General features: G+C 40.3%; 1 protein-coding gene across 26 annotated transcripts in view; it reads left to right on the forward strand.

Annotated features, from left to right (window-relative positions):
- LOC117995295 (coiled-coil domain-containing protein AGAP005037) overlaps nucleotides 1-17,054 on the forward strand; it is a 173,887-nt gene that overhangs the window by 50,988 nt on the left and 105,845 nt on the right. For 17 of the 26 annotated variants that reach the window (XM_069508886.1, XM_069508888.1, XM_069508887.1 and 14 more), the window contains one exon: nucleotides 16,362-16,394. In XM_069508886.1, the coding sequence (XP_069364987.1) occupies nucleotides 16,362-16,394 (33 nt within the window). Of the gene's footprint in view, nucleotides 1-220; nucleotides 594-16,361; nucleotides 16,395-17,054 lie in introns of all 26 variants that reach the window. The other 9 variants (XM_069508893.1, XM_069508890.1, XM_069508889.1 and 6 more) reach the window with 4 other exon arrangements.

Genomic DNA, 17,054 nt, shown 5'->3' on the forward strand with positions numbered 1-17,054 from the left:
GTTGTCTGTCCACGTAGTGTGGGATCTTCCAACGCTGGGTTTTTCCGGTGCGAGGTCGCCATTCTAGCACTTTGGGACCCCAACATCTATCGGTTTTTCGAACTATGAGCTCGTCTCATTTTCACTTCAGCTTCGCAACCCGTTGAGCTTATTTCGGTTACCTACTCTTGTTCTCCTACGGATCTCCTCATTTCTGATTTGTATGTAATCTCTTCTTCAGCTTCCTTTATAGCCGCAGTACATACCTTATTAAAACTTAAATAGAATAACATAGGTAATCGTACATATCTTCTAGAACAAATGTATATAAAAAATGGTGAAACAGTGTTAAAAATTAGGTGTTCAAACATGCATTTAAAACAGATCAAAAAGTACAAATCTTTAAACAATAAACATTGAAGTGCTAGTGAAAACTACAAAGATGTGCTGTGAATTCATAAAAAGATAAAACTGGGTGTTTTAAAATGTATCTGTGGCGCTCACTGTAGACGTTACAAAAATGTTAAGCCGATGGAAAAGCAAAGACAAGTCGGAGAAATCCAGCAAGTCTTCAAGTTCAAGCGGAAAGAAGAAAAGGAAAGGACGCGATAATGGTAAGTTTCACTTTACGACCTAGTATTGTTTGAACAACATTATTGATCTCTCGAGGTCCTTCACTGAAAATAAAATTTAGTTTAATTCAGGTCTGTGAGTTTATACCTACTTAGTTTAATGGACAAGGAGCAAACTAAAAAATGCGAAAAGTTGACGATTCAAATACAACCCTATATTTTTTCCTACCCACTCTCTAACAAGGTTTTGGTTTAATTTCGAAGGATAAGAGGAACATTAGCCATCTATACACTTAGACACTAATATTATAAATGCGAAAGTGTGTCTGTCTGTCGGTCTGCTAGCTTTTCACGGCCCAATAGTTTTATTAAAATTTGGTACAGAGTCAGCTTACATCCCGAGAAAGAAAATCAGAGTTCACAAGGGATTTTAAAACACATTAACCCCCGTGGACCAAGTTGCGGCCATCATGTAGTATTTAATATGGCTAATAATATTATTTAAAAAAAGAAGGGTTGATTCGGGCATAGTATGTTATTTAATTTCACTTTTTATAGTAATATACTTACATACCTATTTGTGTCAAAGGATAAGGAATTTTCAATTTCTTTCCGATAACTCTGAAAATGACACTTTTAATGCGATAATGACAATGACAAATTCGAAAAACGCACATAATTCCGAAAAGTTAGAGGTGCGTGCCCGGGATCGAACCCCCGACCTCCGATTAGAAGGCGGACGTCCTAACCACTAGGCTATCACTGCTACATGGCGGCGCGGGATGTCGAAGCCCGTATCCCTTTTTCGATACAGGGCTTCGCGACAATGCAACAGGGGAGCTTGTGGACTGTAGTTTGGTGGGTTTGACTGCGTAAGGGACTTGGGAATCAGAAAGGGAAATCGGCGTACCTTGACATCACAGCTGCGGCGTTCTCACATATCCTTGCTGGCCTTTAATCTTCCAAGACACCTTTGGCGATTATTTCACGATGGACACAGTCTATTTATAATTATTTAGATTTGGGCACACGCGTATTTCACGGTAAATTTGGTCTATTATAGCGGTTTGGACAAGAATGCGGATTTTTCGATAATAATTAAACTAGCGGTGCACACACTATCAACTTGATGTCTCCGATCGCCATCTTCCATCTTCCATCTTGCGGGTTGCGCGGGGCGCGGGCGATCTTCTTCCATATGCAATAATTCTGTATTTGAGACGCGTAGCGCCATCTCGCGGTAGATTGCAAAGTTGCCGATATAGGTAAAGGATTATAAAAAGGTGAATAGGAAAGGATTTTTGGAAATTTGATTATGGCGCAACCATTCCCCGCGGCTTGAAGCATTGCCTTCAAAATTATAACGCGAAATTTACGAATTGAGAACAGATAATGAAATTTTAATTACGAATCTATTTGAAAACTATATACAACTTAACTAAAGCGAATCCTAACCTAAGCGACTATAATATACTAACTAATCTTTAGGTAAAGGACAAATACGTACTACAGGACGCAAATAAGAACCCGTAGCAGTACGAACGCGGACAACGCGAATAACGCCGTTAGAACCCGGGAAGACTTCCTCGATCAGCCCTAACGGCCAGTGAAGTGGTGGTGCGTTATCGACTATAAGTATTACGACGTCACCTTTCGCGATTGGGTTAGTAGGCGTGTTCCATTTGCTTCGCATCTGCAATGTGTGCAAATAATTAGCCTTCCAGCGTTTCCAAAACGACTGGACAAGTTTATCGATTAATTCTTGTCGCGAAAGCAAATGCAACGGACCTTCTTCTATCTCCTTAGCGGGTAAGTACTTCAAAGGTGTAAGAGTCAAGAAGTGCGCTGGTGTCAACGCGAGAGGCTCCGACGGATCATTAGATAGCGTACGGCACAACGGCCGGGAATTCATCACTGCCTCGATCTGAGCGAGCACCGTGCTGAATTCTTCGAACGTCAGAATTTGGTCACCCACTACGCGGTATAAATGTGCCTTAAGGCTTTTAACGTTAGTTTCCCAATTACCATTGAAATGACTGGCAGCCGGAGTATTTAACGACCAATCGATGCGGTTTTCAGCTAACACGTGACCAAATTCAGACTTAAAGTGTTTTGACAGTAAAAGATTGTGTAATTCTGAAAGCGTGCGCTTAGCGCAAACGTAATTCGAGCCATTGTCCGAGTGCACGCGCGAAATTGGACCCCTGCGAGACAGAAAACGTTTAAAGGCTCCTAGAAAGCTAGCTGTGCTTAAATCGCCAGCAACCTCTATGTGCACAGCGCGAGTAGTCAAGCACACGAAAAGGCACACGTATGCCTTCGTCGATCGAATTCCACGACCTCGAGAGGTAGTCACTTTAAAGGGGCCTGCGTAGTCTGTGCCCGTATGCACAAACGGTTTAGCAACTTGCGTGACTCGACAAGAGCGATGATCTGCCATTTCCGGAAAATTCGGCTTAGCGTTAAGTCGGAAGCAGGGGAGACATCTATGTACCCGGTTCCGAATTAAATTGCGAGCGGACAGTATCCAATACCTTTGACGAAGTATGGACATCAACAGGTCTGGACCAGCATGGCAATTTGCTTTATGATGATAGTCAACTAAAAGATCTAAAATGTGACCCTTTCGCGGAAGTATAATCGGATGTTTACTATCGAAGCTCATATCGGCATTTCTCAAACGACCTCCGACCCGTACGAGTTTATCTTGTAGGAAGGGTTTAAGGCGTTGAAACATTGGGCTACAACATTTGCCTGCCTGCAAGTTAGCAATCTCGTTAGTAAAGTGCGATTGCTGAACCTGACGCAATACTAAGCCTTCAGCGTAATCTAAATCCGATGCTACTATAGTGCTACGTAACGGTAGAAGTTTTGTATAACGGCAGATGAAAACTACGCAGCGTAAGAACTTCGACCACGACGAAAAGCGGTCAGCGAGCGAAGTTATTAAGTTCGCTTCACTGTCTTCAGCAATGAGAAGAACATGTTTCTTTTCCTCCGGGGGCTGTGCCACCGTGGAAGGATTGAAAGCGGTAACAGGCCAAAGATTCGGATCTGATAGAATCCATTGTGGACCACAGAACCAAAGCGGGTGATCGATTATTTGTGCGGGACTAAGCCCTCGCGACAAACAATCGGCGGGATTTTCAGTGCCAGGCACATGAACAAATGTTTCTGCGGGAAATTCATTTTGAATTTTGGTGACTCTATTGGCCACGAAAGTGTCCCAACGATGGGGCGAGGAATGCACCCAACACAACGCCACCGTTGAGTCTGAAAATGCAAAAACGCGGTCAATATTTATGCGGTTGTTGCATCCTTCAATTACCTTTCTAATTAGGCAGCTGAGTACGTAGATTGCACAAAGCTCCAATCGCGCAAGAGATATTACTTTACGCGGTGAAACTTTAGATTTAGCGGATATTAGGTGCAAAGCGTTCTTGCGACGACCTTGGCTGTCTCTTACATGGAAGTATACAACGCCTCCATAAGCCTTTTCGCTCGCGTCTGCAAACCCAACTATGGTAATAATGTCGCCGGTCACGGCGCCAACGTGCCGTGGAATCTTTATTTCACCAAGCAGGGGGAGTTCTGCCTTGAAACGGGACCACTGCTGAGCAATGTGTTCAGGTGGTACATCATCCCAATCACATTCGCACAACCAAAGTTGTTTGATGAGAAGTTTAGCGTATAAGACCACGGGAGCAACGAAACCCATGACGTCCCAAATTCTAGCGACACATGACAAAATGGTGCGCTTTGTGCAAGATTCAGCGGGTATACTAATCTTGAGACTAAAATAGTCCGTAGCGGGTGACCAACATAAGCCGAGTACTTTATGTGGTTCTGAATCGTCGAACTCCTTGATAGCAGAAAGACGATGCGACGGCGGAATGGAATTTAAAACCATTTGTGAATTGCTTGTCCATTTCACAAGGTCGAACTGACCTGCTTTCATTAAAGCAATCACCTCGGCAGCGGTGGAAATAGCGTCCTCTTCACTGTCGATGCTATAGACAAAGTCGTCCATATATAAACCCGTGTCGACAGTCTCCTTAGCCCGTGGGTAGGAAGCTCCTTCGTCGGCAAGGAGCTGTTTTACGGTACGGAGGGCGTGATAGGGACTAGATTTGAGCCCAAAACAGACGCGGTTGAATTCATATGCCTGTAAAGGTTCCTGCGTCGTGAAGCGATATAGTATGCGTTGGAACCTACGGTCACAGGGTCGAATCCCAATGCAAAGAAACATTTGACGGATGTCAGCGGAAAGAGCGATGCGGTATAAGCGCAAATTAACAAGAATATGAAATAGATTACCTTGTAGATTCTGGCCGCTATGCAGAATATCATTGAGGGAAACTTGCGTAGTCGTTTTAGAGCTAGCGTCTAATACGACACGCAATTTTGAGGTCACCTTATCTTCTCTTATAACCCCGTGGTGAGAAATCGTATACGAGGGCAAATTTTTCGTTGCCTCCGTTTCTGGAGGTGCAAGCGAGATATAACCCTTGTCTAGGTACTCGACAATGACGCTGTCATAGGCCTCCTTTAGCTGAGGTGAGGCTAACATTTTGCGCTCTAGGCAATAGAAGCGAGATTTTGCCTTCTGAAAAGAGTCCCCTAGCGACATTACGTCTCCCTTGAATGGGAGTGCGACTTCATATCGTCCGTCTGCCTCGCGAGTAGTTGTGCTGCTATAAATCTCTTCACACACCTTATCATCTGGACTTAGTGGTTGCGGAGCGTTTATTTCTTCTATCTGCCAAAATTTACGCACAGCAGCGTCTAACGGATCTACGGCACAACAATATGAAACTGACTCGTAACTATCAACACGAGCAGGGGCAGAACCAACGATAACGTAGCCTAGAACTGTTTCTAGAGCTAGCGGCGAAAGACATTCCGACTGACCTTGAACCTTGCGAGACAGTAGAAGATGAGGAAAGATTGAAGCTCCTATCAATAAATCAATGTCTCCCGGGTTAAAATATGTGTCGTCAGATAAAGGTAAATTATTGAAATTTATTAAAGTCGAGATATCTACTGACACAGTGGGCAAGCGTTCTGTAATCTTGTCTACAACGAGCGAGTCCATTTCGAAGCAAACACTAAGATCGAACCTAGAAAAGAATTGTATGGATACCGAACCCTTTATTGATTTAGTAGTACCCCCAATCCCCTTGACTACAGAACACGTGGGGTTTTGATTTGAATCTAGACCCAACCGCTGGCATAGATTTCGACTGACAAAGTTACTTTGTGAGGCACTGTCCAATAATGCGCGCACCCTATGTTCCTTGCCTTGCGAATCGAAAACAACAACGCGTGCGGTAGCGAGCAACACCGTAGTAGGTGTACGAGAAATATTACAATTTGACAAAGAACATAGCGCGACATCATTGGAGTACACGGGTGTGGTTATGGGTTTCGACCTGTCCGTATTACTAACAGCAGGCGAACTAGTCGTAGCGGTAAGGCGCACGGCTGCAGCTGGCGCCGATCGGGGCGCAGTGTCACCGGACGTGGAATTTGCGGGTGCGGAATTTGCGATTGCGGAATTTTCGAGTGCGGAATTAGCGAGTGCGGGCTTAGCGAATGTGGAATTTGCGGATGCGGAAGACTTATTATCAAAGTGAATTAGCGTATGGTGAGCTAGGCCGCACCGACGGCAGCGTGCGGTCGAGCCGCACCTAGACAGTCTATGATTTCCTAGGCAACCCACGCATAAATTATTCGCCTTAACAAATTTAAAACGATCATTAACTGCCATATTATGAAAGGCAGAACATGTGTACAAATGTTCGTGTTGTGAGTTACAAAGCGAGCATAGAGGCTGCGTAGGCGAAGTCGCGGTATTTACGTATGTATGCGTCGGTTTATTTGGTTTTGAGGCTTTCGATGCCGTATCCGATTTCTTTTCCGTGCTTTTCGGAACTTCAGGTTTTCCCGACGTGCGTTGTAATACTTTAATGTGCTCGCGGAGAAAAGAAATGAAATCGTCATACGACGGTATCTCCGTACCTCGTTTATTCAACTCGAATAGGCGAACTGTTTCAGAGTCCAATTTCTTTTGTGCAATGTATAGAAATATAAAGTCAGCGAGGTCATCCAACTTTAAATTTCGAAGAGCGGCGGTGGACGAGGCAAACGTGTCTAAAAAACTCTCAAGATTATTTGAAGTTGCGGTGGATATCGCCTTAATATTATAAATTTGATCTAAGTACGATGTAGCTAAATAACGTTTATCCTCAAATTTATCAACAATTGTTTTGAAAATTAATTCATAATTTTCCGGGCACGGCGTAATGCCGGCGCAGGCTAATTTCGCCTTTCCGGACAATTTACCCAACAGATAATATAGTTTTTCGGCGTCTGTAAGAGACTTGTTCTCATGTATGATAGTTTTAAAATTAGCGTAAAAGAGACTCCAAGATTTTGTGTCAGTTGCATCGAAAGAGACTAGCTGAATCGGCGGCAGATATGGCTTAAGTCGCCGCATCTCCTCGCTATCAACCTTATTCGAACCTTCGCCGTATTGCGAAACCAAACGTTTAATTCTGCCATAAAGGCGCTCGAAAGAAATTAAACACTTCAATTCCGGAGTCGCTTTCGGATATAACGACAATAATCGATTATTGTAATCGTCAACGATTTTGCTGAATTCGGAACGCAATGTTTCGATATTGCTGCTAGCATCGAGGAAATCCTCCCGCAGCGACGGGTTATTCGCTATGTCTTTTGATAGATCGTAAATTTCTTGTAAACAAGCAAATATGGTATTGCGTCGCTGTTCCAATAAAATAAGTTGCACATCGGCATTGTCTTCCGAATCTACGTATTTATCATTTTTCGGCATTTTAATCGAATATTAATCGATAGTTAGATCGAGAGAATATTAATGTGTAAATATCGTGCCTAATGATGATGATGATGATCATCAAACAGTAGGTTATTAATAGGTACAATACAAGTTAAGCGGGAAGAAGCAAAGTTACGCGGACTAAGTATATAATTTTATTATTTCGAATCGAGTAAATTTATTTAAAGTATGTGGGTACTTCGGTTACCTACAGAATATTTTCGAACTAAATTGTAATAAACAACTCAAATAAGTACCTAAGCACTTCAAATGGTTAGCCACGAATAATATAATATGTACCTACCTATCTACTTTTGAGGTAGGTATATTATAAACTATGAAACGTTGACCTATAAAATTATAACCCTATTTCTTAAGCAGCGCGGGATAAACGAAATAATTTGTTTGCTTAAGTTATAAGATTTTATATAGCGGGACGTTAATTAATAACTAATAATAGGTAATTACGTATATTTTAACAAAATTACGTGTTCATTCCGGTTCGATTGGAGCCAAAAATGGCGGCGCGGGATGTCGAAGCCCGTATCCCTTTTTCGATACAGGGCTTCGCGACAATGCAACAGGGGAGCTTGTGGACTGTAGTTTGGTGGGTTTGACTGCGTAAGGGACTTGGGAATCAGAAAGGGAAATCGGCGTACCTTGACATCACAGCTGCGGCGTTCTCACATATCCTTGCTGGCCTTTAATCTTCCAAGACACCTTTGGCGATTATTTCACGATGGACACAGTCTATTTATAATTATTTAGATTTGGGCACACGCGTATTTCACGGTAAATTTGGTCTATTATAGCGGTTTGGACAAGAATGCGGATTTTTCGATAATAATTAAACTAGCGGTGCACACACTATCAACTTGATGTCTCCGATCGCCATCTTCCATCTTCCATCTTGCGGGTTGCGCGGGGCGCGGGCGATCTTCTTCCATATGCAATAATTCTGTATTTGAGACGCGTAGCGCCATCTCGCGGTAGATTGCAAAGTTGCCGATATAGGTAAAGGATTATAAAAAGGTGAATAGGAAAGGATTTTTGGAAATTTGATTATGGCGCAACCACTACAATACTATGCCATGTATAAAAAAGTGTTTGCAGTCCCAGTTGCTGGAACGAGCTGCAGGTCAAATCCACGCTCTTTTATTATTTAGGTAGATAACTCTTGTGTAATCATCGATATAAAATGACAAGATATTATGGTCAAGCGAACATAATTTTTCACGGTTTTGGAACCAAATAAATCAGCGCCACCTCTTAGATACTAATGAACGACCCGTTTGAAATCCAGACGTCACTGAAGTTCCATTGGTGCTAAATAAATAAATAAATAAAATGTTTTTATTTCGACCAACGAGGATCATATTGGTGTTAGTAATTACACGAAACTTAAACCTAATTGTTAGTAATTATTAATATTAGTGTTAGTAATTACACGAAACTTAAACCTATTTGTTAGTAAAAAATCTATAACTATTTAAATTAGGACAGGATCGATTTGCCAGCACGTGAATCATACAACAGTGATTCAAGTACTGGCAGTCGATCCTGTCAGAAAATACCTCCAGGAGGCCATTGGGGCTGGACCGGACTCTACGCAACAGGGATGTGCACCGCTTTCGCATAGTAGTATAAAAACAGTCTACATGCGCCTCGGCGAACATCCCTGACGCGCTGCAGAATCTGGGCAGCCCCATCAGCATCCTGAATGCATTATTATATTGTACACGCAGGGCATTGTACTGCTTTTGCGTGTAATCGATCCACAGGCTGCTCGTGTAGAAGGAGGTGCAATATGCTCTGAAAAGAGTGATTTTGACGGCTACAGAACAACGAGCAAACCTGCGGACGATCATGTTCGCCCTAACAGACAACGCCCTGCGTTCTCTCTCTATATCTGCATCGTCTTTCAGGTCAGAGAATATAACATGCCCCAGGTATTTAAACTGCTCCACTCTCTTTAGTGGAGTCTCATACAGCTTTATAGGTGGTACAGTGGGAGGAAGTGTTTTTTCCCCTGGCCTGAAAGACCATGCATTCACTCTTCTTGACATTGTAGGTCAAGCCGTGACTGTGGGCATAGGTCTCACAAATGCCCAACAGTTTCGTGATACCACAGACAGACGCACTCAGCAACACCATGTCGTCTGCATAACTAATGTTATTGAGACACGCTCCATCAATATGACATCCGACACGCGTACTGCTAAGTGCCTCTATCAGCGCATTGACGCCACACTCCAACCTATAAGGCCTAGAAAAGCTTTCCGACCATCGCACGACATTGACCTGGTTTTCATACCAAAATTTGAAGATCCTGTTAATTTCATCGGGCATTCCAGTATCTTTCAGTTTTTGCCACAGGATGTCGTAATTCACCAGGTCAAATGCCTTGGACAGATCGAGAAAACATGCGTAAACGGGGGTACGTTTTTCCGTATAGTACCGGACAGTTTGCTTAAGACACAATATGGCTGACTCTGTAGATAAACCAGGTCTGAAACCAAACTGGTTGTCATGCAGCTTAATGAACGTATCCAATTGTGTATTAAGCAAACCGTCAAGTACTTTAGCAACAACTGTAGCAAGGGAAATCGGCCTGTAGTTAGACTTGTCACAGATGTCCCCAGTTTTATTTTTCACGATTGGTACCACCACGGTTTCCATCAGTGCTACAGGCAAGTACGAATGTCCTATGCACATATTATAAAATATCGCTAGCACCCGGGGAAGATGGGGACCAGCGTGTTTCAGGTGTTCTATGCTGAGGCCGTCATGGCCGGGAGATTTGCCGCGCGACATAGAAGTAATAACCTTGTTAACGTCATTGGCTGTAAATCGGACACCAATCTCCCGACCACACGTCTCCCGACCCCCCCCCTGACCGTGATGACCCCAATGGTGATTTTACTGTAAAGCTAAAGCACCACTGAGTCGGTGTCATTTTGTTTGTTCAATAGCCCTGTCTATACGAAGTAATATATAAGTCAATGTGTGTTATATGCTTTTTTCAGGAGCATACTTTAATTAGATTTTTAAACTTGTGTAAAGGCAACCTGTTCCTAGACTCGGCTAGGGTAGACCGCGGATTTCTCACCCTGTCACCCCGACCCCCGGCCGTATGATCTCCCCTGCCAGGGTGTAATCCTCCGCCCGGTGCAAATGTATTTACGTAACGTGTAAGTTTATCTAATTTTATATTCTATGTACATAGTTATATGTGTATTTATTTTATACACGGGCGGGAGAGTTACTTTATTGCTTCACAAGCTTATGCTCGCGACTTCGTCCGCGTGGACTACACAAATTTCAAACCCGTATTTCACCCCTTTAGGCGTTGAATTTTCAAAAATCCTTTCTTAGCGGACTCCTAAGTGTCTGGGAATGCTTGACGTGATTTCTAATACTATTACGAAGAAAATATAAAAAAATTGGACTTCTTACTTTGACTTGAGATTTTTTCACCTTTATGACCTGTTATCTCCCAAAGCCACCATGATCCAAATGTCATAGTCGCTGATCATTTCTCCCCATATTGGGGACAATACGCAGAGAAACTTTCAGCTTTTATAAAGTAACGATGGTCTGGCACGCGCTGGCTCTTAGTCCATTATCTTAGTGTTAAGAAGTTGAAATCTTACTGAATTGGGTATTTGACTACATCAAAAATAAATTACTTCTCAGTGAGTATTAAATAGAGGGTCTTCCAAAATACGTAAAATCCACGTCTTTTGTTAGTTTTACGAGTAAGTGGAATTACCATTGGCGAGTCACCGAGGCGGGCAGCGCAGCTTTGAAGTAAACAAAGTGAAACACAGAATTTGAACGTTGCCAAGCGACGTTCAAATTCTGTGTTTCAAACGTTAAATTTGAATTTATTAAATAATAGAAGTCCTGTTGAAAATCAAAATTTAGCAGGTTCTCTGTAGTACTTAAAGACAAATATTTCCATATAAAATTATTTGCCAAGTCAGAAATTTTAGTATTAAATAATTCGTTTTAGACTTTTATTTCGGCTTATTTCAAGATTTTATTTGATCGAGTGAAGTACTTCCTATTGTGTATCAAAGTAGCACATTCTTTAGACAATGTCTTTAGGTATATTGTATATTTTTAGCAAGGCCATTATTTAATAGTAAATACCTAAAACATTTGATCTAGCAAACCAGTTTTTTCCGCTTAGCCTCGGTGACTCGCCTTAAACTAAAAATGATAATTAGTTTGGCCATCCAAAGGGGTAATACTGCCAGCATCTTGGGTACAATGCCTCGCTGCGGTGGTCTCGATGAGGTTTTAGATTTAATTTAATTTATTTTAGTTTTAATTTAATGTTGTTTTTTTTAGATTTAAGTTTATTAATAGTTTATTTGTTAACTAAAAAGTACGTCATTATGATGTGACGTCACATTCCAGTATTTCACAGAATATCGCATACAAAGTGCGCGTTTTGATGTTTGACAAAAAGTAACTGATTTGACTAGTTGTCAAATACCGTACTCTTCATCCATGTAATAGCCCTAAGCGTAGATTGAGTTAAAAAGCTAGATTAAAGTACTGTGTAACCGCGAGTAGCGATAGCACGACGTAACGATGAGTAACACGACAATTATTACCATTGTTAAGTAGTCAATATTTGTATTAACCGATCAACAATCACTACCCCTATTATAAATGCGAAAGTGTGTTTGCTTGTTGGTTTGTTGGTTTATTGGTTTGTTGGTTTGTCCTTCAATCACGTCGCAACGGAGCAACGGATAGACGTGATTTCTTGCATGGGTATAGTTTGAAACCTTCAGAGTGATATAGGCTACTTTTTATCCCGGAAAATCAAAGAGTTCCCACGGGGTTTTTAAAAACCTAAATCCACGCGGACGAAGTCGCGGGTATCAGCTAGTATTTGTATAAAACGTTTTTTATGTGAAAACAAGTAAATAACTAATGAGAAATACAATGACGCCACGAATTCTCAGTTTGTTTTGCAACTAAAGTTAATATTCCTTGTATGTATTCTTGAAAAAAATCGGTTACACGATATTGGACAAAAAATAGGTTAGCTACGTCTCTGTTTATCACATTAGTAACTTTATCTGTGCTCTCTTTTTAGTGTAAATGAGAAAGCAAACGTTCATTTATCTAGCTTTATTACTCTATCTACGGCCCTAAGTTTTTTGCGATAGCTACAATAAATTCACCGTTCAATGGTAAATAGAGCCCTCAGAATATATTTCTTTTACATTTTTATTTACGCAATAAAAGATTTAAGCTTCAAAGGCGTTGTATGTATAGTCTTTAAGGTGACGCAGGACGCTCGACCGAAATTGGCAGCGCACGTGGGTAACATGTTTGCTTTTCACTTGACATTGTATGAGAAAGTTGAGAGGCACGATGATTTTCACTGAAATCAAGCGTGCGAAAAGGGTTTAGGAAAAGTATTTTTGAGAAAAAACTGCTGAATTTATGTTTGCAAAGTAAAGTTATTTCAAGTAATGAATAAATAAACTACGTCTAATGATAAATTGTTTTAGAGTTTTCATATCCCTAATCTTATTTATTTACATCCAAAGTTGTCATTAATTTAGTGTTAAAATAGGAATCTTTTGAGCCTCGTAACTTTTAAATCAATATTTTTTAAATGTTTTATATATCAATAAACCTAGATAATGACGAGATAAATCGATATAATTCTTAGTTTTGTGCGTACAATATCGAATATTGCTGTAATTTCCCTCCTACGTTTGTATGAAGAAAGCACTGAACTGAGTCCCCTTAATCCTGTAAATCTTCCGAATAAAATATCACATTGATGTAAAATAGAAAGGAGACATAAATCCGATTTTCCCCTCTGTGTGTTATATTTGAATGTATTGATAAGGTTACACGTGCTTTGAAATGTAGAACGTTCCTTCCCTTTGCTTTTGCTATTTTACAACTTATATTTAGAGGTAGGGGAAGGCCTGGGTGCAGTAAAATATTGTTTTTTATTGAATAGAATAGAATATATTTTTATTCAAGTAAACTTTTACAAGTGCCTTTGAATCGTAAACTAGTTTAATTTACTACTGGTTCGGAATGCCGTTCCTACCTAGAAGAAACAGGACCTTGCTTATAATATTATAGATACAAGTTCGGCTTGCGCTTAGCGACAATCGTGTTTAATAAAAAGCAATGATGTCGAGGTCTAAGTTGGAGCGCGCTTGTCTAGAAGATGTCTATTTACTTAGGTTAGACGTGGCAAGATAAACACGGATGCTGACTGGGCATTTCCACATTTAGCGATGCGTATCAGAAATTCTGAGCAAAAGCATTTCGTGCGAGTAGATTGGATGTGGACCACATAAGGCTGACATTGTTCAAGGTTTCTCTTTGCTCTGTAGTAATGTTTTGAAGAAGGAAGTGATGTTCTTACCGCTGCACTCAGAGTCGCTAATCGTTACTTAAGATTGCGTTAAAACGAGACAGATTTATGTGAGAGATATAGCTCTGTCTCGTTTAACTCAATCTTAAGCAACGATTAAGCGACTCTGAGTGCGGCTGTATGTCTTAGTTCTTAGTTCTGAAATATAATATATCAAGTTATATCAAACTTGCCGAACCGCCCCTGCTTTGATGCTTTGCTCGAGAGAAATTTTAAAAACTTTCCAAAAATCCTGAAACAGGTACTTTTTTACTTTTTGCCGAAAGCCCAAATATATATAAAATCATAGTAGACTTTCATACAATCTTTCATCCCCTATCTGTATAATAAGTTCCCCCTATCTAATAATAGTGGGCGCCTACATCGTAAAAGGAACCTACTGTCAAAATTTCAAGTTTTTAATTCCAGCGGCTTAAGCTGTGCGTAAATAGATCAGTCAGTCAGTCAGGACAAGTATTTTTAAATGTACTAGGTATGTGTTTTATGTGTAATAGATAAAATATCCGATAAATTTAAGCAGGCGGCATTGTGTGGATGCATTGTGGCTTAAGAACTACGCCAGTGGTTTGAAAAGAGCCATTATACGACATCAGACGAGTCGCAGGGAGAGCGTGGCGTGAGCACACGAGTAGATAGAATATCTACTCGTGTGGCGTGAGTAGGCGTCCCTACAAGAGACCTATGTCCAGCAGTGGACGTCTATTGGTTGATGATGATTATGATGATGAAGTGTTTAATAATCTATCTCTGCATTGTATTCCTCACTGCTGAGGGTTGTCAGTTGTGACTCTTCCTTTTAGTCACATAATTGTAAGGGTTTTCTAGGAAAAACTAGTGTTTTGCGTGGGTGCTCGGTGCCCTAAGTATGAGATTTTACTTCTCACCAATTTTGATAGTATTCGAAAGTCGAAACAAAATAACGTCAAAGTAAAATTGACTTAAAGTAGCTTGATGAAGTCAAAAATTCAGTACCCTACATTTTAATTTTGCAACGTTTCCGCTTGGAGCGAGTGGTCCGCAGTTATGTAGAGTTGAGTTTAGAAAATCAGCAATAGCTTTATTAGACTTCCCTAATAGTTTTAAACTAATTAAGTACCTAGTACAGTACGCGCGGCGAGAGTTTGGCTTTGACCGTTATTGCGCAGAAATCAGAAATTGGGTATCAACGGGCAATTAGTGGGGTGCGGGGCGGGTGTGTAGGCGCACGCGGTGCTCTGATTGGCGCTCCACTGCTCCAGTCGTTCCCTGCCTCTGTTTGTACAATCACGTTCACAAGTGAATTGCTATTTTCGTTAATTGTTTATTATATAAGAATCTGAATAGCACTGCTGCTAAGACTTTTTTTTAATGTTAACTTTTGTATTTAATAATTATTTTAAGTTTTCTTTTGTTTGTATGTACCAATTTTACATGTATCTTGGAATAAATAATTTTATTAAAAAACAATTATTTAGAATTTTCATCGCTGTCTCTGTAAACTTTAAAAGGAAATAAACATTTTATATAAGTAAAATAACTATCAATAGTTTTAATAAATGAAGAAGTTTATCTATTTCGTATTATTTTCTAGCATTATTACCACTGTACATGAATTTTGACCCACTCAAATATCCAACCTGGTACATAAAAAAGGAAAAGTATTGTGTGCGTGACAGTACCCATGCGCAGTAATCCCCTCCACCCGAAGGTCAAAGCCAAACTCTCGCCGCGCGATCTGTACTTGAATTTTAATTTTTGTATTTTTATTGGTTCAGCGCTTGTACCAATTTTTACATTTCCAAATTTCCATAACATAATATCCCTAGTTGATTTTGCTCTATTACAGAACTTTGTAAGAAAAACAAGTTTAGAAACAATAATCCAGTATTCATAATAATATCATACACTGGTTTTACTCACGTGTTTCGTCGACATTAGCCCGACTAGTTTCGAACCCATCCGGGGTCGTTTTTCACAGGTACTCAGGACAGCTTCCTGAATGAAGATAGTTGGGGGCCGTAGTATTATATAATATTATACTTACGCAATGGCTTTTAATGCAGATTTTATGAGGAAGGTTTATACGTATAGTTTAATATTGTTTTGTGCTAATTTGTTGAAATATTACGAGCCCGACAGAGCTTTCATTGAAATACTGTTTTACTCTTTTGAAATATAACAAAATAACCACACTGACACCACATTAGTATCTACATTGCACCCGTGCGAAGTCAAGGCAGGTCGCTAGTACTAAAATATGATGTATTCCATACTAATATTATAAATGCGAAAGTGTGTCTGTCTGTCTGCTAGCCTTTCACGGCCTATCCGTTCAACCGATTTTGACGAAATATGGTACAGAGATAGCTTGCATCCCTGGGAATACTTTTTATCCCGGAATATCAAAAAATTCCCACGGGATTTTTAAAAACCTAAATCCACGCGGAGGAAATCGCGGGCATCATCTAGTATTATTATAGTTATAGTGATTCCAAAATCAGAGATGACGAAAAATAGTTCTATATTATACTTTTTATTGTTTCAGAAGAGGACTGGCAAGGAGACCCGAGAATTGATGGTAATTATGTACATCATGTTAGATAGAGGTAGTGGGAACATTGTGCAACTCATAAGCTTCGGTCGTGTCGAGTGGGGTCCTACAGACATTAGTCGTACCGTTAAGCGACTAAAGCGTTCCAATACAATGCCGAGGGGAATTTTGCCGCTTGGCACCAGGGTGACGAGGAATGGAAAAATAGATTTTTTGTTGTCATACTAATTAGATAACTAGCTAATTAAGAATTTGTTTATTAATCTACCGTCTTAAAAATAAAACCCCGTTTATTGTGTTATAAACCTTTTATATAAATCCCTTGATAACTCTTTGATATTCCAGGATGAAAAGTAGCCTATATCTCTGTACAAAATGATGCCCGCAACTTCGTTAACGTGGTTTTAGCTGTTTGAAAATCTCGTGGTAACTCTTTGATTTTCCGGGAGAAAAAGTATCCTACGTCCATCTCCGGGATACTATAGCTACCTCTGTTCCAAATTTTGTCAAAATCGGTTAAAAGATGAAAAGTTAGCAGACAGGCCGACACACTTTGGTAATTTATCAGTATGGATTTTTTAAATCAATTATAAGTGCAATAAGGTGAACAATTACCTATTATTTTAAAACTATTCTTAAGAAGTGTATAGCATTCGTAGTTGCTGCAATAAGCTGCTTTGATATTGT

The sequence above is a fragment of the Maniola hyperantus genome, chromosome Z (assembly GCF_902806685.2).
Source record: "Maniola hyperantus chromosome Z, iAphHyp1.2, whole genome shotgun sequence".
Taxonomy (NCBI): Eukaryota; Metazoa; Arthropoda; class Insecta; order Lepidoptera; family Nymphalidae; genus Maniola; species Maniola hyperantus.